Here is a 27,069-nt window from a genome sequence, read left to right as displayed (position 1 = left end):
CATCCTGTGCTATACGTCAAGGGGAAATTCATACAAGAATAAAAATTCTGTCATTATTTACTCACCATAATGTCATTCCGCACCTGTATGCACCCCCCCCCCCCATAAAAAATGTATCTAAATATTAAACTATTGCATTATATGTATTCCATTGGAGAAATCACTTAGTGACTAAATAATGAAGAGTTTTTGAGTGACTTAATTCTTTGTAGGTCCCATCACCCCTTTTTGGTGATTTAGTGTTTTCTTTTTTAAAAAAAGGGTTATCGTTAAATCTGTTCTCCATATTTATTTATTTTTCTAGTCCAGTCAGCTGAGAACTCACGCTGCTCTGTTTCTCCAGCCTCTGCGTTTGCTATCGCCACAGCAGCAGCTGGACACAGCAGCCCTCCAGGTACACTGCCTCACTGACACAAGCCGAGAGAAACACACAGATTCATATGCTCTGCCCTTTGCCTCAGAATTCTCTAATTGAAATTCACTATACACATACAGTTGTTGCAGTTTCTGCAGGTCTAGTAGCTTTTTCATTATCAGCACAGTGTTTAACATCACAACAGGAATAGCAGGCTCAAGAGTTACACGTTGAATTAAGGAATAATTTACTTAGATTAAACCATCAAAAAAAAAAAAAAAATAACAACAAAACTGCATAACCTAACATTCTCTCATAAATACCATCAGAATTCTATTAATACATTTATGGCAATTTGTGGTTTCAGCATAACAAAATGTGAAAATATTAAGGAGCTTTAATGTGTGTGTATAAAAATTATTCTTAATAACCTTGCAAGGTTATGCATAAAGCCTATAATAAAGAAAATAAGTTGTTGTTTGTGTAATCTTTATACTCACTGGTTTTACAATCTGAAATGAGAGACTGGATCTTACAGGTCTGTTTGTATTACCCTTACAGTGTCTATTTTCTTTTGCAGTTTTTAACAATTCTGAGCGGACTTGTGACAAGGAGTTCATTATACGCCGTGCGGCTACCAACAGAGTCCTGAATGTCCTGCGCCATTGGGTCTCCAAACACTCCCAGGTCTGTCCGTCAGCATCAGTTCTTCCGTAGCTGCTTGTATTACAATGTGCCTCACAGAACAGATGACACATTGCTTGTCACAACATACCTAAAGCACCAGTTGTCACACTCATCTGCCTCTCTTTCTTCCTCCCTGCTGCTTGACTGATATATTATCAGCTTTACATTTTAGTCCAGGCTCTGGGTGTGAACACAAAGAAAGCATAACCTCTTCATACTTTTCATGTTATTTTCACAAGGAAAACATATTACCTTACATAAACTGAACCAAACTTGATTACCAACTAATGTATCAAAATGTTTTTCTTTAAAGAAAGGCTATTAAAGGTAAAGTCCGTATTTCTGTTCCAGTAGCATCCAACCAAATGGATTTGAAAGAATAATGATTGTTTGAACATTTTCCCGTCTATCATTGGTTGGACTGACAGATAGCCCTGGCCCAAACTTAGCCATTGGTTAATGTTGCTGAGTAATATTTTGAGAAGCCTTAGAGCCAGTGTTACACTTTTCAAGGGGATACAAATGACTCTGAATATGCACATTCTGTTGGAATAGGAGAAAAAAAATGTAATGTGAAAAATTAGATTCTTTATCAGAACAGATTGGTCCTTACAGCACTTTCTCACCAATGGATGCTCTGCAGGAAATGGGTGCCGTCAGAATGAGAGAAAATCCACACAATTCCAGTCCATCAGTTAACGTCTTTTGAAGTGAAAAGCTGTGTGTTTGTAAGAAACAAAATGTAATTTTAATTTTAAAGCATCACTTACTGTAAGGCCAAAATATCAATCCATAATAGTGTAATAGTGACAAGTGAAAGTGATGTGACATACAGTCAAGTACGGTGACCCATACTTTGTGCTCTGCATTTAACCCATCCAAAGTGCACACACACACACACACACACACACAGCAGTGAACACACACACTGTGACCACACACTCGGAGCAGTGGGCAGCCATTTATGCTGCGGCGCCCGGGGAGCACCTCGCTCAAGGGCACCTCAGTCGTGGTATTGCCGGCCCAAGACTTGAACCCACAACCTTAAGGTTAGGAGTTAAACTCTCTAACCATTAGGCCACGACTTCCCAAAATTATAATAATAATATTAATAACGCTTCCTCTTGATGAAGTCAGCAAAATCCACCAAAATATTTGCTTAGAACTGTTTTGGACTGTTTTTGCTTATAAACAATGCTTTATCTGTTCAAATTTATGTCCTGATACAGATGAGACAACTTTTTAATTAAAGAAAGTAATATTATGAATGAAGGACATGTATTTAAGTCGGAAACAATGCTTTGAATTAAAGCAATGTCTAAATGATGCATTTGTTTCTTACAAACATGCAGCTTTTCATTTCACAAGATTTACTGGAGTTGTGTGGATTGCTCGTGGATTATTGTGATGTTTTCATCAGCTGTTTGGACTCATATTCTGATGGCACCCATTCACTGCAGGGGATCCACTGGTGAGTGATGTAATTCTAAGGTTGTTATAATGAAGAAACAAACTCTATATCTACACCAAAATCTACATCTTGGATGGAATGAGAGTTAATTTTTTTTATTTTACATTTTGGGTAACTGATAGTTGTAGGTAACTGTTAAATTAATTGTGGTATGTGCTCAAATCTAGCATGCGCTGTGCTTAATGGTCTTAATGCATCTTATGGCCTCACTGCAGCTCACTGTACACTTGTATCTTTATTGATTCAGGTGTTTTCTGCAGTACTTGGCATGCTTTCAGCTGAAAAGCCATATATTCATCATATTGATCTGTGTTATATTATGCCCATTAGTCCCTGCAAACTTTTTCAGGAGTCAAAACATAGGATATTATAACATTAATATTGACAACTGTTAAAAGCAAAACTCAAGTAGACACACACAGTCACAGGACCTCACACATACCCAACATAATTATGTGCTGTAGTGGGAATAGTCTCTCATAGTGGGCTTTTAAAATAAACAGCTATTTTTCAATTTACTTCGCTTTGTTTGAGTGAAGGCAAAGTGTGGGCTAATTGCATTGATCTGTTTTAACCCTTTGCCAGTTTAGGCTAAGAACGGCCTGGCAAACTCACGCAGAGAGAGCTTGTTAGAAGTGACCTTTATGGTTGTGCAGGTGAAAAATGCGGATAAGAGAAACACGAGAAAATAAATGTTTACAAATTCTGGTTCTCCAGGAAGAGATGTGAAAAAATCAGCTGTTTAGGGAGTACCTCAAATGCATTCAAAGTATTATCATAATACATTATTTTAGCATTATTTATAAATTGTTATAGTATTTAGTAATATGTTGAATTAGCTTTTATTTAACTTTTTTTTTTAATTTTGCTGTTGTAATTTGTTCTTCTTTACCTTCTTATTATTATTATTTAATTATTTACTTTTGCATTTAGTAAAATTCTATTATATTTTAGTTATTGGCTAAGTCAACATTTTTCATTTTCGTTTAAGGTTTTACATACAGTAATATTAATTCTAAAATATATAATATTTTTTAAAAATTATAACGTAATATTTTATTTTATTCCTTATTTATTTCTATTCAAAATTGATTATTTTAATAACAACACTGACGTTGTACTATGCATAATAAATCATGGCATTACCATGGTACTATTTGGCTCTTTTTTTGTTACTTTAGGGACAAAACTGGAATGAGCAGCTATGTTCTGTTCACAATAAAATGGTACCAGCAGCAGTATTATGATTTAGTGTGAATCACTGTTGGATCCAGAAGCGTTTATTGTAGGCTGCTGAATCTCTTTGAAAACCCCCCACAAGTGAATAAGAGGACTGAGGATTCAACTGCACTGTTAATTAGCACAGAGACCCTGCACTGCCGTCTCACCTCTCTCGTCCTCTATCAGATGTTTGCATCTTCTTTCTCCTTCTACCATCTTCATAGCAAAAACAAACTGACCAGTTATGCAGATTCTGCTGCTTCTGCCTGGTGCTACTACTTTTGAATTCAGATTAATATTTAGTCAAAAGGCCCATACTGCAGGTTATACCAGCTTATCAGGATTTTGGAACATAGCAACATGTTCCACCAACTATACCAGTAAGTGTAGAAACCTTACAGAATCATCAGAAATGACTAAATTGATCAGGTTCTTCTTCCTTGTTTTAAAGTTTCTGTTTGCAGGCAAATATATCTTAGGAAAGTAAAAAAAAAAAAATTAAAAGAAATCTTCAAAATGGTAATTTTAATATTCTATCCAGACATATACTGTATAATGGGGACATACAAATGTACTGCATAACAGGAATAAGCAAGTGAGGTGTCCATTATGCTAACTGTAGTCTAGCATATCAAACATAAGAGTACTTGTACTCTGAGAACAACACAGCACAAGCGCTCAAGTGCTTTATGCATTTGCATTTGAAAGACTGCACAGAATATTATGCTCTAATTTACTGATTTGTTTAAATCATGTCACTTATGCTATTTTGGATAACTGTTCCTCAGCAGAGGAATATTTACATTTTTCATGTCAGGTTCAAAAACTGAAAGTATGAAAGTGCTCTAAACAAAGATGGTATGAACAATGATAGAATAAATAAGATGAAAGCTTTGGTCCCGATGGCCAAATTATTTCAACAGTAACCTTAAAGTGAAGGAGAAGAAACTATAAAGAACACTGACTGTTTAATAGATGTGGGGCTTTATCTAGCTAGAACTGAAGAATGCTTTAACTGTGACACAAGAGATTAGCCACCCACCTGCAGTGCTTGCAGGCACAGAGAGACAGAAGAAAGGCTGGGTTAGATGTTGATTAGTGCACTAGGAAACCGTAAAGCGGAGGTAGTACAGCTTCTGATGAGCACTAATGGAGTGTGTACAATCTAAAACACCAACACTTTCACACAGCATAAAATAATTGTATTAATCTGTGTTAATAATCTCTCTCTCTCTCTCTCTCTCTCTCTCTCTCCAGTTTAATTCAAAATATGTTCTCTGACACAAGTCTTAAATATCACATGCTTGCAAAAGAAACTACTCAAAGATGCTGATTAATAATACTTTGCAGTCTACACACAAAATCTGCATTGGATTAATCTGCATTAGTTAAAAAAAAGACCTTGATATGTCAAAGAAATGAGTTTAGATTCACCCAGTTGTTGATTTCGGTCATCTGGGGATGTGAACCCATCAGTCTTTGCTTTACTTAAATTATGCATGGGTCTCCATGTTTGTGGGACATGGACATTTATGTGTGGTGGGTTTCAGGACTTTGAAATGAATGGAGAGCTGAAGATGGGTGTGATCTGCCTGCTAGAGGAGGTGTTGAGAGACCCTGACGTTCTTCCCCAGGAGAGGAAAGCCACAGCAAATATACTAAGGCAGGTTATATAAGCACGGCCTCTCACACATGAAATTAAAGCACTTTCTGAAGGTTACTATGGACAGGACCATCTCTGAATATAAATGTACATCTTTTTTGAGATAGGGAAACATGAAACCTGTTAAAAAAAAACAAAAAGTTGTGTTTTTCTCTCCAGTGCCCTTTCTCAAGATGACCAGGATGATGCACAACTGAAGATTGAAGACATTCTTCAGATGGTGAGCATATGTTATAGTCTTTGTATCTGCTTATGAACCACAAGAAATAGCTTAAGTGTCATTTTCTTTCCTGTGTTAACACACTATATGGACAAAAGTATTGGGACATACCTTATAATCACTGAATTCTGGTGTTTCAGTCAGACCCACCACCACAGGTGTATAAAACTAAAGCACCTAGCCCTGCAGTCTGCATTCACGAACATGGTATTGTGATAGGGTGTCTCCATTGCAGTAAGTCAGTTTGTGAAATTTATTTCCTGCTAGATATTCCATGTTTAACTGTAAGTGGCATGATTGAAGAGTGGGAGCATTTAAGAACAGCATCAACTCGAAGCAGAGTCATGAAGCGGAAGACTATGTAAAGTCAGAGTGGGATCATTCTGTCAAAAAGTGGGTGCATGGTGCATAAAAGTCACCAATGCTTTGCTGATTCCATAGCTGAAGAGTTCTAAACTTCCACTGGTATTAATATCAGCACAAAAACTGTGAGGTAAGAGTGTCAAGGAATAGGTTTCCATGGCTGAGCAGCTTCATGCAAGCCTCACATCACCAAATACAATGCCAAGCGTCAGATGGAGTGGTGTAAAGCATGCTGCCATTGGACTCTCATGCTTCTCTGTTTAGCAGTCTGATAGCTGATGCTTCAGCATACAAAGACATTCTGGACAATGCAATGTGTCCAACTTCATGGGAACAGTTTGGGGAATGTCCTTTTCTATTTCAGCATGCTTGTGCCAGGTCGTCTCATCCAACATATGTACCTGCATCACAAATGCTCTACTGGAATGATGGGTAAACATTCCCACAGAAACCCTGCAAAATTTTGTGGAAAGCATTCCCAAATGAGTGGAGGCTGTGCTGGGGGACTAACTCCATATTATTGTCTATGTGTTTAGAATTGGTTGTCATTAAAGTCCCTGTTATGTCCCAATACTTTTGTCCATATAGTGTATTGGGGCTAGGTTGGGGCTCGTCAAATGGGCTACTGAACAGCTGAAAGACTTTCATTTACATCACATTTGTGAATAAATATGAATTATCAGATGCACAGAGGGGCAGACATACATGCATACTTGTCTCCTCCAATCAGAATTTAGAGCGTTAACCATCTGTTTTAAAACAAGGCTCATATAAGACTTTGATATAAGACACCCACGCCCTGCTGTCTCACACGTGCAAATAGATCTCATCACTTCAAATCATCTTTCTGTTCCACATCACTGTTGAGCAGCCACCTAAGGTTGAGATCTCAGAGGGAAGGCAGATTTTGGCATGCCTCATGAGGCAGCTTCAGGCTCAGGGACTGAATTGCATGTTCAAACTGCAAATCTCTGCACAGCAGGACTCTAATTACAACTTCAAACAGTGAGATGGAGCGCCTGTTGATGTCCACCATATGCAAAGCCAAGGCACACAAAGACACACTCTAAACAGCATTTCCGGAGTATTTCCTTCCTGAAATATCCATGTATTAATGTAAATAATCATGCTATTAAATTTCAAAGCCCTGCTAGTGATATTTGTCGAGTTTCAGCTTTGGATGCATGGTTTTGGAGGGCTTCCGTTTGGTTCAGAAAAAACGTAATTGGACTGAATAATGCAGGAATGATTTCCTGTATAATGCACAGTTACGCTTATTCCTCTGCTTATACTGTACATTTAATGGACATTGTATGAAGTACTATATGTTTTAAGATGACAGTAGTGAGTTACATCAGTTGATTTTAATGGTTCTTATGCACCACTGTTTATAGATATGCAGATAAATGTATTCACACACTCGCAATATGTGTCATTTCTAGCTGTCGAATCAGCAAGATATTGTGCACTTTGCCATTAAAGAATGTTACATTGTCACAAGTACAGTTGTTCACAGAATAAAACACTTATATTGTTAAAGAGATAAGGGATCTATTTTTGTCTTTTTGGCAGCATGATTGTCCTGGTCACTATTCACTTTCATTGCATGTAAAAAAGCAGTATGAACACTCATTCTTTTGTGTTCCACTAAAGAAAGAAAGACTTGATGGAGAGTAAATAATGACATGAATTACCTTTTGGAATAATTATTCCTTTTTAATTACTAAAAATGAAGACTTGCTTTTTTGGTGGGGCAGCGGGGAGCCATGAAAACATAATTTACAAATACTTTTAGATATGCAGTTATTTATAATGCCAGCAAGAGTTGTTATACATTTACAGTTCCATCTAATCACAGAACTGTTTATGTGTCTGTTCCTCTCATCCAGGCTGAATGCCCAAAGGCCGAGTGTTTCGAATATCTGTCAGCGATGGAGCTAGCTGAACAAATCACTCTTCTCGATCACATCGTCTTCAGGAGCATACCCTATGAGTGAGTAGAGAATCAACACCGCACAGAGAGATGCCGACCTCAAGCCTCAAAGACACCAGAGAATAATGCATGAACAAATCTGTGTCAGGCTTACTGAGCATATTCATTATGGGCTTCAAAAAAGCTCCTGTGTTCATGAGAGAAGAAGCTTCAGCAGACACACATCTCTCACAATACACCGCGTTTTTGCTGTAGGGAGTTCCTTGGCCAAGGATGGATGAAGACAGACAAGACGGAGAGAACTCCATACATCATGAAGACAAGTCAGCACTTCAATGATGTGAGTATATACGAAAAAATATACCCTCTTAGGATACTGAAGTAATTAAGGATAGAAAAATTCTCTCTCTTTCGCTGTGTAGATGAGTAATCTCGTGGCCTCTCAGATCATGAGCCACACAGATGTGGGCTCTAGAGCCAGCTCTATTGAAAAATGGATAGCAGTGGCTGATATTTGCCGCTGTCTCAACAACTATAATGGTGTCTTGGAGATCACATCTGCCCTGAACCGGAGCGCCATCTACAGGCTAAAGAAGACATGGGCCAAAGTGTGCAAACAGGTGTGAGAAGCTGTGTGAATACTGTGCTATAATGTTTCATATAGTAGATTAGATCAGTATGGCAAGGCATAATTTTTTCACTGTTGTTGTTTCTCGTCAAACAGACTAAAGCACTGATGGACAAACTTCAAAAGACTGTGTCATCTGAGGGAAGGTTTAAAAACCTGAGGGAAACTCTAAAAAAGTGAGCCATTGCTACATTTTGAAACACCTACATTATGATTACATAACTTATGCCTTGCATTTGACCTCATTTCTGCCTTTCTGCAGCTGTAATCCACCTTGTGTTCCATATCTGGGGATGTACTTGACGGACCTCGCATTTATCGAAGAGGGAACCCCAAACTTCACAGAAGAAGGACTGGTTAACTTCTCTAAGATGAGAATGGTAGGATATGACATCAAATCCTGTATTATTTTCTTAGGGATTAAAAGACTAATTACTTTGTGTGCAGATTTAGTATCTATGATATTTTTTAGCTCGACTAATAAATCATGACACTTTGTCTGCAGATATCTCATATCATACGGGAGATCCGACAGTTCCAGCAAACTCCCTACAGAATTGAGCACCAACCAAAGGTTAGACAAATAATTCATATTCAGATCTGACATCTCCATCTATTCTTGCTGCTTCAATAATATTATTATATATCATTTGATTGATCTCAGATATGCATGCAGACAGTGTGCTGTCTGTACTGTTCATGATATTTGACTATGCAAAAGTGTAAAGAGACATTCATATTTTGGCTTTTATTTTTATTGTTATTATTATTATTATTATTTTTACTAATGTGTAGTTTTTGTAGATGCAATTTATTGCAATCAGTCCTTGTTAAATTGTGTATATATTATGCTATTTTAGTTGATAATAATGTCATGGCATGCATTTTTATTAATTCTTTACATTACATATTATTGTAGTTATTTAAATAAATATATATAGTACCAGTCAATAAGTTTAAAAATATATATTTTAAAGAAATTAATACGTTTATTCAGGAAGAATACATTAAGTTGGTCAGAAGTGATAAAGACATTTAGAATGTTACAAAACATAAAAAATGCTGTTCTTATTAACTTTATATTCAACAAAGAATCCTGGAAAAAACAGTATCACCGTTTCAACAAAAGTATTAAATAGCTGTTTTCAACATTGATAATAATAAGAAGAAATGTTTCCTGAGCAGCAAATCAGCATATTAGAATGATTTCTGGAGTAATGGCTGCAGATTTTTTTTCTACTATATTTTAAGATCAAATAAATGCAACCTTGGTGAAAATAAGAGACCTATTACAAAAAAAAAAAAAAAATCGAATAAACTAATATACAGTATTATACAGAGTAAACCATAATGCCATGTGACATTCACTATGATTATTTGTGTGCTTTTTACATCTTGCCAGGTGGTTGGAGAGCTGCTCAACTCCTTAATTTTATCTTTCTGCTTTGTATGAGTTAATAATAAATATCATGAAAAGTATGAGCATAATGGACTTCAGATGAATCACAAGACCCTGCACTTTCTATAGTTTTTGTAACTGTTTTAAACATTTATTATGTAATCTAATTCTACTCTAATTTGTAATCATGTGATCTACTGTTTTCGTATCCAGGTCACACAGTATCTTCTGGATAAGACCTTGATTATGGATGAAGACACACTGTATGACTTGTCTCTCAAGATTGAACCAAGGCTTCCTGCATGAACTACAACCTCAGTTCCTGGCAACTTCCATCTTGATGTGCTTCTCACTCTTGGGATCTTTTGAAGGCATGAAGCATGCCTTGTGTTTGAGGAAGAGGGACGTGAAGGAGGGAGGGAAAATGTCCATTTGAAAGTGTGGAAGGCAGAGGGTCCAGGTTTGGAGGAGAGTATTAAAGAGTGCTCACCATCACAATGTCCCCTGAAGGGTGACTTTTATCATGGAAAAGAATGTCAGATGAAAACTGACCACTGTCAGAGGTCAGGGTTCATGAGTGAGTTTAAGAGTCTAGCAGATGGATTCAGTCTAAATTGTGAAGAGAATGGGTGAAGATATGTAGCATGTACAGAAGTAGAGCTATTAGCCAGATCGTATGTAGTGTATTGTGGCCCACATGGGCCTGTGGCCCCTGGCACATCCCCTCATTGGTAATGGTAGTGGCTTTGTGCATGAACTAGACTGTGGGTTTGCTGTGTGCTTTGCCTCAACTTTACACTCCATGTGTCGTCCCATCTGCCAACAGCTGGCTGCACTCAACCAAAATGCCACATAAAATTTTTAAAAGATACATCAGACTTCTAAATAATGAGAATGTAGTAGCTTTCTAAAAAACTAACCAGCTCTAGATTATATTGATATTTAAAAAAAGCAACTGATTTATAAAGCACTCACATAGCTTCATTGTGCCTTCTCATATTCACAGAGACTTGTAAATGAAGCCAATGTCTCTGCGATGCTTGAAAGTTATGATATTAGCAGAATATTGGCCTCTGTAGCAAAGTGATGACAAAACGGTGATATTCATACTATTTAAACCTGTAAACACACATATAAATGAGCATTTTCTGCAAAAATTCTGCAAAATCTGATTTTACAATAATTTAGGGCTTTGCTGCCCCCTATTGGAGGAAAAGCTCATTATTTTTAAACGATTCTTAAAGGGGTCCTGTTATGCTTTTTAACTTTTTAATTTTAGTTGAGATGTAGTGTGTATGTTTGGCCATAAAAAAAAGTTCTACAAAGTTACAAATCTCAAAGTCTAATCCAAACGGAGATATCGTGACTTCACAAAGCGTTCCATTAGAATATCGAATATGGAAATTTCGAATGGCTGTGGGGGTGGGGAGGGGTTAGGTCCTGGTTAAAACGCTTGGTTGAGTGCAGCAGACAAGACGACGACGACGAAGTGCTGCTGCAGAGTTAGTGCATCAGAGAAAATAAAGAAGAAGAAGAGCTGCTCTAGCATCAAGTTTTCGACATGTCTAAAGTTTGTCGCACACCAGACGAGAAGCGCAGCACTACGTCTAGATCAATTCTTACAACATGTACAACACGATGTAGCTAGGCGCTGTGGACAGTTGCTGAACGGCGCAGCCGGTGTGTATACACTCATAGAAAATAATGTGTTTGAATTTTAAAGACGTAGCTTGATGCAACTCTGCGCAGCACTTCTCGTTCGATGTGCAACCGTCTTAAGAAATGCTTTTTGTTTTCACCTCCGTGCCCAAACGTCTTTCTTTGGGTTTCCATGGTGCAATTTATTTTTAACTCTGTTCCTGAGCATTATTACCCCAATTTACTATTATGTGCTGCGCATTTTACTGAGAACAACTTCCACAGCATGAGGAAGTACAGTGCTGGTTTCACCAAAAAACTTATGTTGAAAGACGAACCAAGGAGTATGGAAGTACTGAAACACAGTCTAAGCTATCCACCAATCACAACGCACCGGGACAGCCAACCAATCACAACGCATTTCATTTTATGGAAAGCAGGCCTCAAACCCAGAACTGATCGGGCCGTTTGTGCCAGGCTGGGGAGAAAGATACATTAATAATGTAAATTATGTGAAAAATAATGCATTTTTCGAGCCCCCAAGCATGAGAGCATGTTTTAGTACACACCCAAAACAAAATCAAGACTTTGTAAAAGAGCATAATAAGACCCCTTTAACCAAATGACTGGGATCAAATTTTGACCCGCAAGTTCTTCAATAATCAATGTTTTCCTGCTTTTTAATATCATGACCCAACTGGCCAGCTATCCAGAAAAGAGGGTCTCTCCATTATTTGCATGAAAAATACAGTGATCGCATGTTGGAAAATGCATTGCAAGACATGTTTTGTGCTCATGTGTCATTCAGCTGCTGTGTAGCCTCTTTAAACTCTCTAGAAACCTCAAGTAAAACAGATACATACATATATTTAACTTTTCATCTAACTGCACTTCTCTATCTAAATACTTTGATCATAATAGCTGGATATTTCATATGCATAGATTGGCAAAGAACTGTCAAATTGGCCATATATATATGTGTGTGTGTGTGTGTGTGTGTGTGTACATATGTGTGTGTGTATATATATTATATATAAACACACACACACACACATCTACCACTGTGCTGTATGAAGACAATGTTGTTTTGTCTGATATCTCCTTTCTTCAGAGTGGGATGGATTTCTATTATTTATTGTTTATTATTTATTTCTATTACGCATGAGAGCGTAAAGGTGTGAATGTGATCTCAGAGGTGAGTGGGTTGGAGAGGTGTGAGTTACACTTTCATCAATGTAGCGTTGTTATCTTTCAAATAAGTGTGAATCGGTAGTATTTATTTCCTGGCATATTTATTTGACCTTTTTTTGTATATACCGTGTTATTGTGGGTTTATGACATAATGTGATTTTTGTCCCCATCCATCACCATTCGAGATTTCAGAAAGCACTCCTGTAATTGTTACCTTTTGCCAAATGTGTTAAGAAAATGTAGCATATCTGATTCATTTACAATCCTTTGTCCCTTTTCTCTTTTATTCATGGGTTTAGTGTGTTGTGCGCACAGAATTGTTGCTTTGGTATGTTGCATGTCTTTGCATGTTCAGGTTGGATTCCTGTGAAAATCTGCTTTCTGTACATTTCAATTTTTTTTCTTTATTTTTTCCTTCCTCTTTATTTTATCACTGATTCTCTTGGAGAATGTACAGTATGGCTTCTGTGCTTAAATGCCATGGTTTCATTTCAAATAAACGAATCAAACAAAAAATGGAATCTACAATTAATTATTAATCAAATTATATATCAAATCAGATAGATGACCTCTGGCATCAACAAAAAAATTCATCCACAGATCTGCCACTCACTATTTGATTCTGACCTTTTCTCTTTTTTGGACCATTCTCTGTAAACCCTAGGGATGGTTGCATATGAAAATCCCAGCAGAACAACAGTATATGAAATACTCAAACCAGCGGTCTACAACCAACAACCATGCCACGGTCACTTAAATCTCCTTTATTCCTCATTCTGATGCTCAATTTGAACTTCAGCAGATCCTCTTGACCATGTCTACATACCCAAATGAGTTGCTTGAACAGGTTTACCTAAAGTGGCCAGTGAGTGTGTCCTTATAGAGTAGCACTCTTGTCCTTTGTTGTCATGCAGATTCCAAGAAAGGGTTAAAAGGGTGAAAGGTACATCTATATGTATAGTATCGCCAGCTGTGTTCCGTATCACTGGCACATAATTGGAGGTTTCCACTGGTTAAAGAGAGCTCAGTAACACAGAGACGTGGTGACATGCTGACAGTGGAAACAGGACTGGCTGGAGAGATGAGCTCTTATTTTAAACACAGGCCTATGATCTCACTCTACAGGAAACAGACTGCTGTACTGCACCCTGAGACCTCCTCAGTCCTACAGGACTATACAATAAATCATTTGCTTTAACAATGTTGAACCATGGAAGCTATTTGTCCGGCTGAACTTTCTTTATCCAAAATAGCTGTTAATAATTAAATAATTAAACCGTGTAAAATAATGCTTGCCCCCACCCCCACAGGTGATCATTTTAGTAACATATGGGCACCACTGTGTAAGACCATTTGCTGTAGATCCACTGTGCACTGTTTCTGATGTCTATTTCAATATTTCAAACAACATTGATTTCATGATTTGATGTGTGTTTATATTCCACTGTGATAGAGACCTGAGCGGTCAAAAGGATGATCACATCGAGATGTAAACAGAGGAGCTGATTTGGTGTCCAATCAGTGTCAATTCAGAGCAAATGTGTGAATTAAATATGTTTAACGGCATAAAAACAAAGGATAATAAAAAACAGTCTAAAAATAAAACTGCAAGGTACTGTACTAAAAGCAATATTAACTTCTGTCTACAACAAGAAGGATGGAGTTTCCCACACTAAACCAGTGTTACGATAACCCTGCTCGCTTGCTATGGGTGACAGCCCTCTTTCCTGCTTTTACTAATGGACGTAAACATAACTCTTGAAAAAAAAAGATCCATGATATTTAGGAACATTAAAGAGTTAAATAAGTAAATACAATAAAAAGGATGGATAAAACCAAAGAATTTGCACATATATATTTCCATAAAATAGCTCAAATAAACATTTTGCACAAGTTTGAGCTTCCATTAAGGCCAGGCCCACTCAGCCAAAACAGAAAATATTTTGGCTCCATCTTTGGACTTTTCATAGCAATATGTTTGATATTGATGAATTTCTTGATCCAATATAGCTTTTAGTAATTCATATGGTGTAAAATAACGTTTTGTTTTGTAATTTTGTGTTTTCTATTTTCAGTGCATCATTTTCTACTTTTTGATTTGTTTTAGTCTTAAAATCCTGCTTTTATTATTCACATCCACTATTATTTTAAATAAAATACATACATTTAAATTAAATAAATATTAAGCCAACTAAATTAAAATATGAGAAACAAAATAATGATATTTTTTTCTCAGTAAAAGACAATAAGCACGAAAACAGACAGAGCAAATAAAACAAAGTGAAACGTTTCATATGCATGACGTGGTCACTGAACCTTAATTATATTTCCCAAATCATACTGTCATCATCATGCTGAGCAGACCATGTTTGACCTGCATGAATTTCCATTCTAATTTATATTGGTTAGTGCCAGATTGATGCTTTAGAGCACTGAAGTGATTACATATTTTTATATAAGTTGCATGTAGGATTTTTTCTGTTGACATTTGTAATACTGCAGAAAATAAGCTCTGTGGCCAAAACAAAAGTTTATGATTCTTACACTTTTTTCATCATTATAATCTTCACAAATGAACACAACTTTTATGAATTTTGAAGCCTAAATACAATCGGCACCTGTTAAAAAGCTAAGCATAGGCCATAAACAAATTACACCATGGTTGCATGACTTCATTGTCACCATCAGTTCGGACATCTTTTTCAGTCTTTATTTAAAAACATTTTTCAGTTAGAATAGTTTGCAAGAGTGTGATTATAAGCAACACGACAGTAAAAGTGAACTAGTTAGTAGATGAGTTTACCTTTTCTGTATGTCCTCAACCACCTCTGTATTCTAATTTAGACAATTGTTAGCATCCGCCTTTTCCAAGACAAGTAAAAACTTAAAGATAAATGAAAATAAAAAAACACATACACAGTATTACTGATGTATTTTGTGTAATTGAATAAAACATGAAGATATTTTGAGGTTGTATTTAACCACAGAATTAATTTCAGACATTTGACCAAAAATCCAGAACCCTATACTGTCTTCAGGATAAAGCAACAGGACATGCTAAAATGCTAATTTATTTCCGGGTTTGGGCCTACAAAAATATGTCAATCCCTACAGCATCCTATTCTGCCTGAAATACAATTTGGTGTTCACCAAAAACACGTATGAAGCTGACCTCTAGCATAAACTTCACATTTGTACTGGCTCACTAAAGAAGTCTTGCTGATTTATCTACTTTTAGGGACACTAGCCAAGTATCCACCACACAACACGACACATGCTTGTCTTTTCATTGGGGCCATTGCATATTGTAATTCTCTAACAAGCTTCATAGCACTTGTCTTGTAATGGCCAAAGGAGCATTTTCTCTTTGATAAGCCATAAGGATTGTAAGACTGATGAATACTGAACTAATGAGTTTCTGTTATCCGTTATAGCACATCCTTTACTAGACACCCATAAGCTGGCTCATAATACTCACCTAAATGTCTGAAAATATTTTCTTTTTGGTAGCTATTTTCCAGCTCTAGAGAGGCATTTTTTACACAATGACAGTCGGAATGACTTGTAGCACAGATACTCAGATAAAATGTTCAACAAAAGAGACAGGAGAGGTTTGAAGAGTTATAAGGAGATATTTTCCTACATTAAACCAGTCCAGACTTCCCTTTACTCATTTTTCTTTTCTTAACTGAAAATTCCAGGACCACTTTTTGTTTGACAAGACTGTATCACCCTTGCTGACTTGTGCAGGAATGGCACGAGATTATGGGGCATCTGGTTTGGTGCACGAGGCTTGCATCACCAGAGGGCACATAAAGAGAGCATGTACTTGTATGTGTTACATAATCTATGACCCTGACAGAGGTCCCTACAACAATTACTATACATGGAATCAAAAGACTGAATAAAAACACCTTTAGCAACATTAGCACATGTTTTGACCACAGTCTGTCCTCATGTCCAGGTACAACAATGAAAAAGCATTTTTAATCTGGATCATTGAGGAGGATTACACCCGTGTGATATCCATGGAAAAGGCTGGGAACACGAAGAGAGTGTTTGAAAGGTTCTGTAGAGGTACCAGACGGTACCAGAGGAAGAGATGTAGGTACCAGCTGTTTGATGTAAGTAATTTTTGGAGAAACATTCAAACTGGTTTTGCATCGGCCTTTAGAGTGAAAGTGTTATGAGCTTTTAAGAGTCAGTAAAGTAATCCAGTTACAGTCTGTCAGAAGAGGCAAGGGAGGCTGAGCCTGCTCAAAAATATTTAAAATGAACTATAATTGATAAAGTTAACTTTTGTGTCAGTATATTTAACTACTAATGTGAGGAACATTATGTAAAATATGTTGCTACATTTGAATATCTACAGATGAGCCTATTCAATGATATATGCATTATGAATACAAATATTAATTTATATTCATAGATATTCAAATAAAGCAAACTAATTAAATTAGTTACTAATTTCCACGTTTCCACATTTATAACCTATAATTATCAGGGGTATCCATTCAAGCGAATCAGCTTTCAGTCTTGTAATGCGTCATCAACCAGCTTGGTTGGACTGAAATCCAGACATATAGTAGGTTAATAGAAAACAAAATGAAACAATTACCAGTGTATTATGAGTGAATTAGGGAAATGTGCCCCTCAACTAAGGTATTTTCATTTATAAATCCTTTCATATAAATAAAAAGTGCGCAAGAAGCGGTAGCCTATATTGCACAAAACATTGTCTTTAGTTCACCAGCAGATGGCAATGTGTTAACATGTGATGAACACATTCCCAGTTCTGCAGAAGGTAATTCACTTAAAATATGTTTTCCGTAATAACATTTGCTGTTGTCTTATTTGTAATATTATAACCCATATTTCGCTTATTATATTAATAATCAATCATAGTGATAACACCAGTACCAGATTAAGGTTGTTGTCCTTAACTGTATTTAATATATATATATATATATATATATACACCATTGTATTTTATTTTTTATTGTTAATACAAATATTTTCAAAATCTTAATAAACATAACAGACAAATATAAATGACTGGTATACATATTTATTAAACCCACCTATAGGTACTTACATATAGGGTAGGCCTACATTCACCTACATAAGTTGCTCAAACCTACAACGGGATGAATACTTTTTCTTTTCTGTTGTTTAGTTCTGTTTTAATTCAGCCAGGCCATTTTGAGATTATGGCAGCTAGTCTGTCCCAGTCTGAGACGGGGAGAATCCTCCTGCTAGTCACGGATGTGTGCTCTGGGTGGATAAAGATGACATCCCGCTGATGTCTGTGACCTTCATGGTGGCTTACTCTTCTGCCAGCCACTGATTTCTGATTTAGTGCTGCTCTTGTCAGGGGGCTGTGAGGTGCCTTCCTTGCACTGAAAGAGCAACCTCGAGGGCAGGTGTGGACAGGTGTGGTGAATAAAGAGCACAGATAGAAAAGCAAGGAATGGCTTATGTGCATTAGAAGTGAATTGTTAATCTCTTTGTCTTCATACTTTTATGTTCTTGTAAGGTTTCATTTTTGTGCTTTTGTTTTTTTTTTTTTTTGATGACCATAATCAGATACGAAAGTGCAGCATAATTGTGAAATGGATACACATGCAGCCTTAATTTCATTCATAACTCAAATCTCCTCATCTTTTTGCATATATCACTGATTAATTAGCATACACTCATATCCATGGGACCATGCTATTACAAATGAAGAATAAGAAAGAATGTCTTCAGTGGCCCTAAGGGAAAACTATTAACTGAAAGTAGATTTTTCAACGAACGCTTTTGACAAAATCTCATTCATTCCATTTAAAGAATCTCCTAACTGTCATTATATTCTGTTTTAATCATGAGACACTGGTGTGTTTTGCTTAAGGTGATGAAATACACCAGTGAACCAAGCATGCATTCACATGGGGACCAGAGAGACAGAGGGTCTCTCAGAGCAGATGCTAAAACTGATGATGATGGATGTCTACATGGAGACTGTTGAATGATCAGGGGAGGCTCGTAGAGATTCTACATTTTCCATTGTTTCATGAAATCTTATATGTCAATTTACAGTGACAATTAGTCTCACACCAAGGCAGGGTGACACTCTGAGAAAAGCAATCTTGGATTTTGCTTTTTACCAAGATTCTTTTATGTTTCTCATGTTTTGAGTTGTATATCATATGTTTTTAAAATAGTAGTGTGAAAAAGAGTGGAATAGTGGATAGATTTGTATCTACTACAGGCATTACAGTAATTATATGATATCTGGTTATGTTTGCCCAGGTCTGTCTGGATCTTTTGTCAACTGATAAAGGCATTTGCAGAAGTGACAGTTGATGGTTCTTCTCACAGTTCAAAGGAATCTTTGCTAAATGGGAGATAGTCTGGCCATTGTATCAGAGAAAAGATCAAGATGTTTGTGGGCTGTTCCACCTCTCCAGTGGTAACAGTCACAAACCGCTCAGAGATCAGGAGAAAAAACATGGCACACTAATTGGTTACAATCTTGATTTAGATATTTGTCTCGAAGAGACTATAAGCAGATAAGTGTATTTCCCTATGGGCTTAATGCTAATGTGCAATATCATAAGCAATCTCTGTAAAGTGTGATGTGAGATACATATAGCTATAATTATATTGATGTTTTACTGTTACAGTAGAACAGCAAAGTGGTATAGGATCATGAGTAATTTATCCGATGTGTCTCCGTTTTTTTCAAGAATTTTATATTTTATGCATCTATATTAATATGTTATATCTGTCCAGTGACTAATGATCCAGGTAGATATCCAATAATAGTATTTCTATTTTTCCAAGATCTGTAAAATGTTTCTAATTAAAAATGTAAAACTGTTCCATAATAATATTCATCCTAATAATAATAATAATTATTATATAATAAGTCATCAATTGCTCATTTCCACGTCATCATGTATCATAACTTTCTTCAAGGAAGATTAAAAAAAGATTACATTTTGATTACGTTGTATTGAGAAGAAAGTCAAATATGTTTGAAATACCATGATTTTTATGTGAACTATCCCATTAAGAGGTTTTCCTTTCCTGAAAAGTGTGTGTGTGTGTGTGTGTGTGTGTGCATTTTATGATAATTCTGTCAGTTTACTTAATGTTGGGAATATATACTTGTTATACAAGCATTAGACAAATTCCTATAGTTAGGACAAAAATCTGGACAAGTGATTAATGTATACTGAAACATTGTTAGGTGTCTCTATATAGCATCTCCTTCCAGAATGTTGCTTTAGAAAAAAACGTGTCTGCTAATTTATGTGTTCACTTCAGACATTAGTTTGAAATACAACATATCTGTTATCAATAACCCTAAAATATGTGGACCTTTTTTTTCATTTTGACCTATACTTTTTGTTTCTTTCTCATTCATCTTTAAAAATGCATATTGACTTGTCACTCTTGAATCCTCTGGCAACATACTGTTCAGTACCCTCTATATTTTCTTGCATAAAGATCACATTACCATACTGAAATTCTTAAAATTATTTTATTCACCCACTTACATAAACCTTCCCAAATCTGTTGAATTTGGTAAGATAAACATTTACAAAAGCCATATTCCAGTAATAAGCACAGACAATAAGTTAAAACATATCACAAACATACCAGCAGATAACTTTTTTTTCTTATCTACACAAACACTCAAGTTCATTTTGCTTTATGTAAACAACTTCCTGATGATGCCGGTTCTAATATTACATGCATCTGAATCTGATTATTTGGAAATTGGCTCTTTATCCAAGCTGTTCAGTTCTTTACCTGAAAAATCACTCCAGAGTGTAGTAAGTGCCTTAAAACAATCTGTACATGCACATGTGGTCCTTTTTAACGTGTGCTTTTAAATTTAGTTTTTAAAAATAATATCACCGACCAGCGAAACAAATATGTTTGAAGTTGTTTTCTTCATATGTGAACTAAGAGTCAAATAAAAACTCATAAATAAATAAATAAATCGCCATCATGAAAACCAATAGCTATATGAAAGAAAAATTAAAAAAATAAATATGACCGAATCCAACACATGAATAAATTAAATACATTTCAAGCATTAAAACTATCACTACAGTCTAATTCTGCTGTATCTAAGCGTTGTCTGGGGTTTCATCAGTAAGGCTGCCAATTTGTAATTTCACAGTTATAACCTCATGTCCTGAGTGCTCCGTGAATGTTTTTCAGGAAAACTTGGGGTTTGCAGTGAAAGAAAAGACATCTTGAATGCTCAGATTAGGTGAAACTCATTGAAACGGTGTGCTCAAGTGCTTTACGGCGCAGGGAAGCGATACTAGTCCCTCTCCACATGTCACTGTCCGGGGAGCTACACAGCTGAGGTGAGCCGCTCACATTCGTGGGACCCGAGAGGGAAGCGGGCACCATTCCTGGAAATGTGTGTTGATACAGATTCGACTGAAGACCGGAACCATTTGACGATAAGCTGCTGGAAAGGCCCATGGAGTTTGGTGGGGGGCCGGCTCCGAGACTGCACTGGGACAGGGACTGTGCCATCGCCTGCTGTCGGCCCAGCGCAGGCGGTATCTGCAGCTGTGAGACTCCATGCATCCCGGCCGTGGCCCAGCGCGTGTCGTTGGCATGAAAAGAGCAAAGACTGTCGCCCATCGCGGCCGCAGAGGGAAAGTGAGGCAAACCGTGTGTTGGCAGCAAAGTACCGGGCGCCCGGAAAACGTTGGTTGTCTTCTTGCGCTTCTTCCATTTTGCACGTCGATTCTGAAACCATACCTGAAATTAAAAACAAAAACCAACACTTAGAAAATCAAGCATTTCATTGGTGGGTATTAATTATAGTTATGTCGGCTACTTTTACAACTTTCTTTCACAAATATTTTGCTAGGCTATAATAAACTGCGTAACATTCAATTTATTATAAATGTAAGATTAATAATAATAAAAAAATAGGCATCAGTATTAGAAAAGTAGTCCTAATATAAATATAAATACAATGATAAAATATAATAAATAAAAACATAAAATATATAATAGTATAACGCACTTTTTTCTAGCAAAGCGTTTGTCGGTTAAAAAAATGTTTTTTTTTTTTTTTTTTTTTAAATGCAGTAGGCTACTGAGCCACTGTAAATATATAGGATTTGCTTGTATGTTTAGGTTTATAAACATGCATCCTATGAATCATCTTTTTGTGTGTGTGTGTGTGTTTTTTTTTTTTTTTTTTTTTTTTTGTTGTAAGATGTAAAAAATTAGGCTGCTGTCCTCACGGAAAACTAGCCATAACACGCGGGAGGGTAAATTCCAGAGAACAATAGACAAAACAATTAATATAACGTTTTGGAGACAGCCTGTGATGAAGTCGTGATGGCACATTCTAGGAGACAAATAGTTTGATGCCCTCAATAATTCATCATGGAGCCATGGTCATGAATTCATGGAGAAAATAAGCTCAGAGGCAGCAAACATAAATATTAGGCTAGGCCTACTTCTTATCTTGAGATAGTCTATATTTTTAACAATTTGCATTTACGATTTTGCACTTAGCTCATACGAATTATTATTGTCATTTCCGGTTACTGAAGCTTTACTATTATTTTTTACTAATTTACATATTTGTATATTAGGCTACTTATAACGACAAAATTCTTATTCAGTTAGACCTATAGGCTAAAGCACGTTTTATAAAATATTGTCTATGGTATTATGTTCACGCTAATGTCATCTTTCCTTGAAGCAAAAATATGCACATAGCTTGCCTATGTTAGCTACTAGTTTTGTTGTCGTCATTTTTTTATTTTATTTTATTTTTATTTTGAAAGCATTATTTCATTTTATTTTAAATGCTACCGATTTTTTATGTTGTATTTTTGCACATTCAACACTGCAAATGTTTTTTACATTTTAGCCCGACGACAGCCTTGATATTTATATTTTAGGCTTGACACTGTTTTGAGAGAATATTGAATAATAGCTTACTGTGCAATTTATGCAATAAATTGTTACCGATATTTAGAGAGGGAAAAAAATCTTTTTCATTTGATCAATTTTGTTCCGTTTGCCTCCTTTCATCTTTTTATCTGTGTTAATCACCAGCTGGAAAGCTCCGTTATGATGTCAAAGATGAGCAGGTCCACTCAGTCTCACCTGAACCCGTGATTCCGTTAAACCAATCCGTAATGCAAGTTCCTCTCTCATGAAGATATCAGGGTAGTGGGTTTTAGCAAAGCTCCTTTCCAGTTCGTTCAGCTGCGCTGGAGTAAAGCGGGTCCTGTGGCGTTTCTGTTTCTGTTGGTTTTGTTGGCCACCCGACTGATTATTCGAGATTTGCTGTTGCTGCTTTTCTTGGTCTTTGGCGTTGACCTGCTGCATTCCATTAGGATTGGATCCACCATTGCTTATATCTTCCCCGGGGAGCAGAGTGGTCCCTTCTACAGTCTCTGCAGCAGAATTAAGATCGCCGGGATGTCCAGAGTCAGTCCCCCCTAGTCTGCACTTCAAAGCCTCTCGGTGTCCGAGAAGCTCGGCTGCAGCATCCTTCATCCCTGTAGACGCACGAGTCAACAATTTAGCATTCTCTCCAAATGGCAGGAACATGTTGATATTGACATCATAGACAGAATATATATATATATATATATATATATATATATATATATATATATATATATATATATATATATATATATATATATATATATATATATATATATATATATAAACGTATTGACATTTGTTGCATAAACAATTTAAACACTGTTCAGTATCGCAGTCCAAGTTGATGGAGAAAAATGTGTAATTAATTTATCTGACAGTTAACAAACATTTCAATTAAAATGAATACAGATTGAGATATCAATTTTGTCATCACATCATTTCACCAGTTTGAAGATTGAAAAAAATACTTTAGCTTACAGTGGAGCTGAAGACCGGAGTTTGGTGGCGATAACTCACCGAGGCGAGTATCCAAGAGGTCGGCATGAGAGAGCATTGCGCACTGCTGGAGTCGCAACTGCTTCCCAAACTACTCTACAACTTTTAACCCTTTTAAAAAGCGCATAGGGCTCAAATGAAGGAAAGTCGTCAGTGCGTTGAAAAGGGCGATTCCATGTATTATACTGTTCCTTTGAGAGATTGGGAGGCGCTTAATAGTTGGATGAGCCCGTCAGCTTCCACAAAAACGAGCCAATCAGAATTGAGGGTTGAATTGCTATGTCAGAAAACCAACCACTAAAATCCACAAACCGGCTTCATCTGCAGTTGCTCTCGTTCATTTCAATTTTATTGCATCGCCCTCTTATTAGCTATACATTTAAAATGATTTCATAATCATGGAAAATAACCAGTGAATAATAAATAAAAATAAATCCGATAAAATAGACTTCACAAAGTCTATGTGCGAAAGTTTAGTCTTTATATTACTTGACCGACTTGGGATCTAAATACATGGAATAAGAGGCACTTTTTGTAAAGTCACTATTTGGTTGTAGCCCAACTTTCGAGGTCGCTGGTCATATTTGCTTGACGAGAATGAGCGTTGTTGCAATGGGTTCTGTGAGCTGGTTGTTTTATTACCTTCATGTGAGTTACAGCTTTATGAGTGGAATCCATCTATCAAAAACGATGAATTATTTGAGGCAGCTAACAATGCATCCAAGGTACATTTCCAACTAGTCATTTTCAAGTCCATTAAGCATTTGAAGTAATTAGTGCCAAATCTATGAGGTTTCATCTCAGTTATTACAGTTAAATCTGAATAATGCGTGGTAATTTAAGTGTTTAGATATAATGCAAGAAGGCGTTGTAAATCATGTTTGAAGAATTCTAATTCTATTTCGGTAAAGGCTTGAGGTGAAACGGGGTACTGATGCGCACTGATGCCTCAGTTGTATCGATGTTTCATCAGCGCTGACGCAAGTAATTTGATTTATTTAATTCAAACTCGCTGACATACATTGCTTAATTTAATCCATTCAGTGAAAGCACATTCGCAGACTGTCAAGTTTTCAGCGTATTTTTGTGCAATCAATCAGTGTTCCCTTCGTATTGTGGTATGCATGTGCACCGGCAAGCCTTACTGAGAGTAGCCTAATTAAGAAACACAAAGGATGGGAATCTTGAATATCACTAAAGACCATACAAATCCCGTCATGAGCTTTTAATCGGCAATGAGAAGCTATGTCACTTATACAACAGCTTTGGGGAACATCGCATAGGACATACTTTCCTGAAATGTATCTTGAACATAGCTGCAAATAATAAATACATAATCTACATAATCAAGGCTGTGGATGATATCATTTCTATTAGGCTATATATATATATATATATATATATATATATATATATATATATATATATATATATATATATATATATATATATATATATATATATATAATTGAATAATGTCCGTATTTTTATTATTGCTATAAATGTTGCCGTTTTCATATAACTTGATGTCGAATGGCTGCTTCTTGGTGTTCTTTAATTATTTTCCCAGTACAATTTCTGCTGATACTTACAGATTCCATCTATGAGTTCTTATTTATTTTGTGTAAATGGCATTGGGGTTTGACATAGGTTGGATAATAGGTCCAAAGGGTTCACCATATAGGCCTACCGTGAAATAAGTGAATTGGAAAGTAACACAACGGCTCCTCCAATCAAGCAGACGCGACCCCCGTCGCATCTCATACTTCGATTAGACACGGTGCCCTCCATGTGGACCCGATTTCAACGTGAGTTATCTGGGGAGAATACAATTATAGCCCTAAATAAAATAATCAGCATTGGACGACGATTACCGTAATGAAATGGAGCTTTGGTGAGTCACGGAGTGACTGGCCTCCATTACGGTCCGTAATGAGACTTTTGGGGGTGAGCACGACAATCATCTAAACATGAAAATGTGTTTACTTCGATGTCCACGTTTGCACTAAAATTTTGTTCTCGAAGTCTTAATGCAAGGTTTAGTCCTATTTTACAGGTGCGTAATTCAGCTCTGGGTCTTATAGCCTAGGCTTACGCAAGAAGTGTAGCCAATTTTACTCTAACGCAAAACATGGAACAGCTATATAAATAATAAACTATTCTTTTTTTAAATAAAAATAAATTAAACTTATATTTTGTCATTTTTGTTTTATATAAGCAGTGAACTGAACTCTGTTTATTTTTTTGAAAGGCAGAGGAATAGGATGTTTAAACTAATATCGAAGATAGCTACTGCTATTAATTTAAGAAAGGCCTTAGTTGCTTTCCAGAAGGGAGGACTTGGGTCAGTGGTCCCTCGGAGTTTGCTCAAATTGAGAACATGTGCTAGTAATTATTAAATTCCAGCATTATCACTCTGCTAATGCAATTAAATGCATCAGCAAATTAATACTGAAAATAATTAGTTTCACTGACCTTGTACACTGCAAGACGAGAGTGAAACAGTAGCCTAATGCCTAAATGAGCCAAACCACTCCCCTTCCAAACAAAACCCGACGTGAACGAGTTTTCATAATGCAATACAAGTACGTAGCTATATTAGGCTATGAATAATATCTCGCTCAAAACAGTGATGTTTATAATGTTTCATGTTACTGACGAAATTGGAGAAAAGTGCAAGTGAATTTGTGAGGACTCTCAGATACTTGATTGCGTTGTGTGGAAATGAAAACATTTCGCCTGAGTTGTAGTATACTGTGCAGCAAATAAATAAATAAATAAATAAGTAAAATATTTTCTTCGTTTATTCTATTCGCCTATAGCACATGCTAATTTAAAAATAAATTTAAGGTAGGCTACTCATTTTATCAATATGCCAGAAGCTTGGGATTCCATCCGGACTACAAAATTGCGCCTGAAAGTAAAATAAATAAATAAATAAAAAACCTGTATATGATATATCTTAAAGTCTACTATTTGACTCCTATACTGATGATACAAATCCGGCAGTTTGCGCCCTAGCTGCGAGCCCATTATCTACAGACCGAGGCGGTTCAGCTCCTTTCTGCTCATTCCACTAATCTCCTGTCTCCACTCCATTTATTTGCCGCTTGTCCACAAAATACAACACTAGCGCCTCCAAGATTAATTGATCGTCAATTTAGCCCTAATTCGGACCAACTCAGGTGGTAAATGGTCTACTTTTCTTTGATTGTAACTGAAATGTATGCGGGTTGCATTGATACAAGGTTGAATTTTGATTATGTATCAATTACACACAAACGAGATTCATCTGTTGAATAAATTGCTGGCTGATTTTTCTAATAGAGTTTGTAGATAAAACTATTGATAATGATTCCGCACTA

The 27,069-nt window shown here is 36.3% G+C and overlaps 2 protein-coding genes across 4 annotated transcripts in view; one reads left to right on the top strand and one right to left on the bottom strand.

Moving 5' to 3' along the window:
• Positions 1 to 13,217, top strand: part of LOC127998696 (ras-specific guanine nucleotide-releasing factor 2-like) — a 52,599-nt gene extending 39,382 nt beyond the window's left edge. For 2 of the 3 annotated variants that reach the window (XM_052592130.1, XM_052592128.1), the window contains 11 exons: positions 305 to 394; positions 936 to 1,042; positions 5,285 to 5,397; positions 5,557 to 5,617; positions 7,870 to 7,973; positions 8,169 to 8,253; positions 8,336 to 8,533; positions 8,638 to 8,717; positions 8,804 to 8,921; positions 9,047 to 9,115; positions 10,154 to 13,217. In XM_052592130.1, coding sequence (XP_052448090.1) covers positions 305 to 394; positions 936 to 1,042; positions 5,285 to 5,397; positions 5,557 to 5,617; positions 7,870 to 7,973; positions 8,169 to 8,253; positions 8,336 to 8,533; positions 8,638 to 8,717; positions 8,804 to 8,921; positions 9,047 to 9,115; positions 10,154 to 10,246 — 1,118 coding nt within the window. In that variant the 3' untranslated portion in view covers positions 10,247 to 13,217. The remainder of the gene's footprint in view (positions 1 to 304; positions 395 to 935; positions 1,043 to 5,284; positions 5,398 to 5,556; positions 5,618 to 7,869; positions 7,974 to 8,168; positions 8,254 to 8,335; positions 8,534 to 8,637; positions 8,718 to 8,803; positions 8,922 to 9,046; positions 9,116 to 10,153) is intronic. The other variant, XM_052592129.1, reaches the window with a different exon arrangement.
• Positions 13,218 to 20,293: 7,076 nt separating this feature from the next.
• Positions 20,294 to 23,938, bottom strand: LOC127987883 (homeobox protein orthopedia B-like). The gene is made up of 3 exons (XM_052590276.1): positions 23,687 to 23,938; positions 22,919 to 23,316; positions 20,294 to 21,547 (listed from the first exon to the last, which is right to left on the bottom strand). The coding sequence occupies exons 1-3, from the start codon at positions 23,760 to 23,762 to the stop codon at positions 21,038 to 21,040; spliced, it is 984 nt and encodes a 327-aa protein (XP_052446236.1). The 5' UTR covers positions 23,763 to 23,938; the 3' UTR covers positions 20,294 to 21,037.
• Positions 23,939 to 27,069: the final 3,131 nt, after the last annotated feature.

The sequence above is a fragment of the Carassius gibelio genome, chromosome A5 (assembly GCF_023724105.1).
Source record: "Carassius gibelio isolate Cgi1373 ecotype wild population from Czech Republic chromosome A5, carGib1.2-hapl.c, whole genome shotgun sequence".
Lineage (NCBI taxonomy): Eukaryota > Metazoa > Chordata > Actinopteri > Cypriniformes > Cyprinidae > Carassius > Carassius gibelio.
The sequence above is the reverse complement of the archived record's forward strand: the minus strand, read 5'-3'. Positions and strand labels throughout refer to the sequence as shown.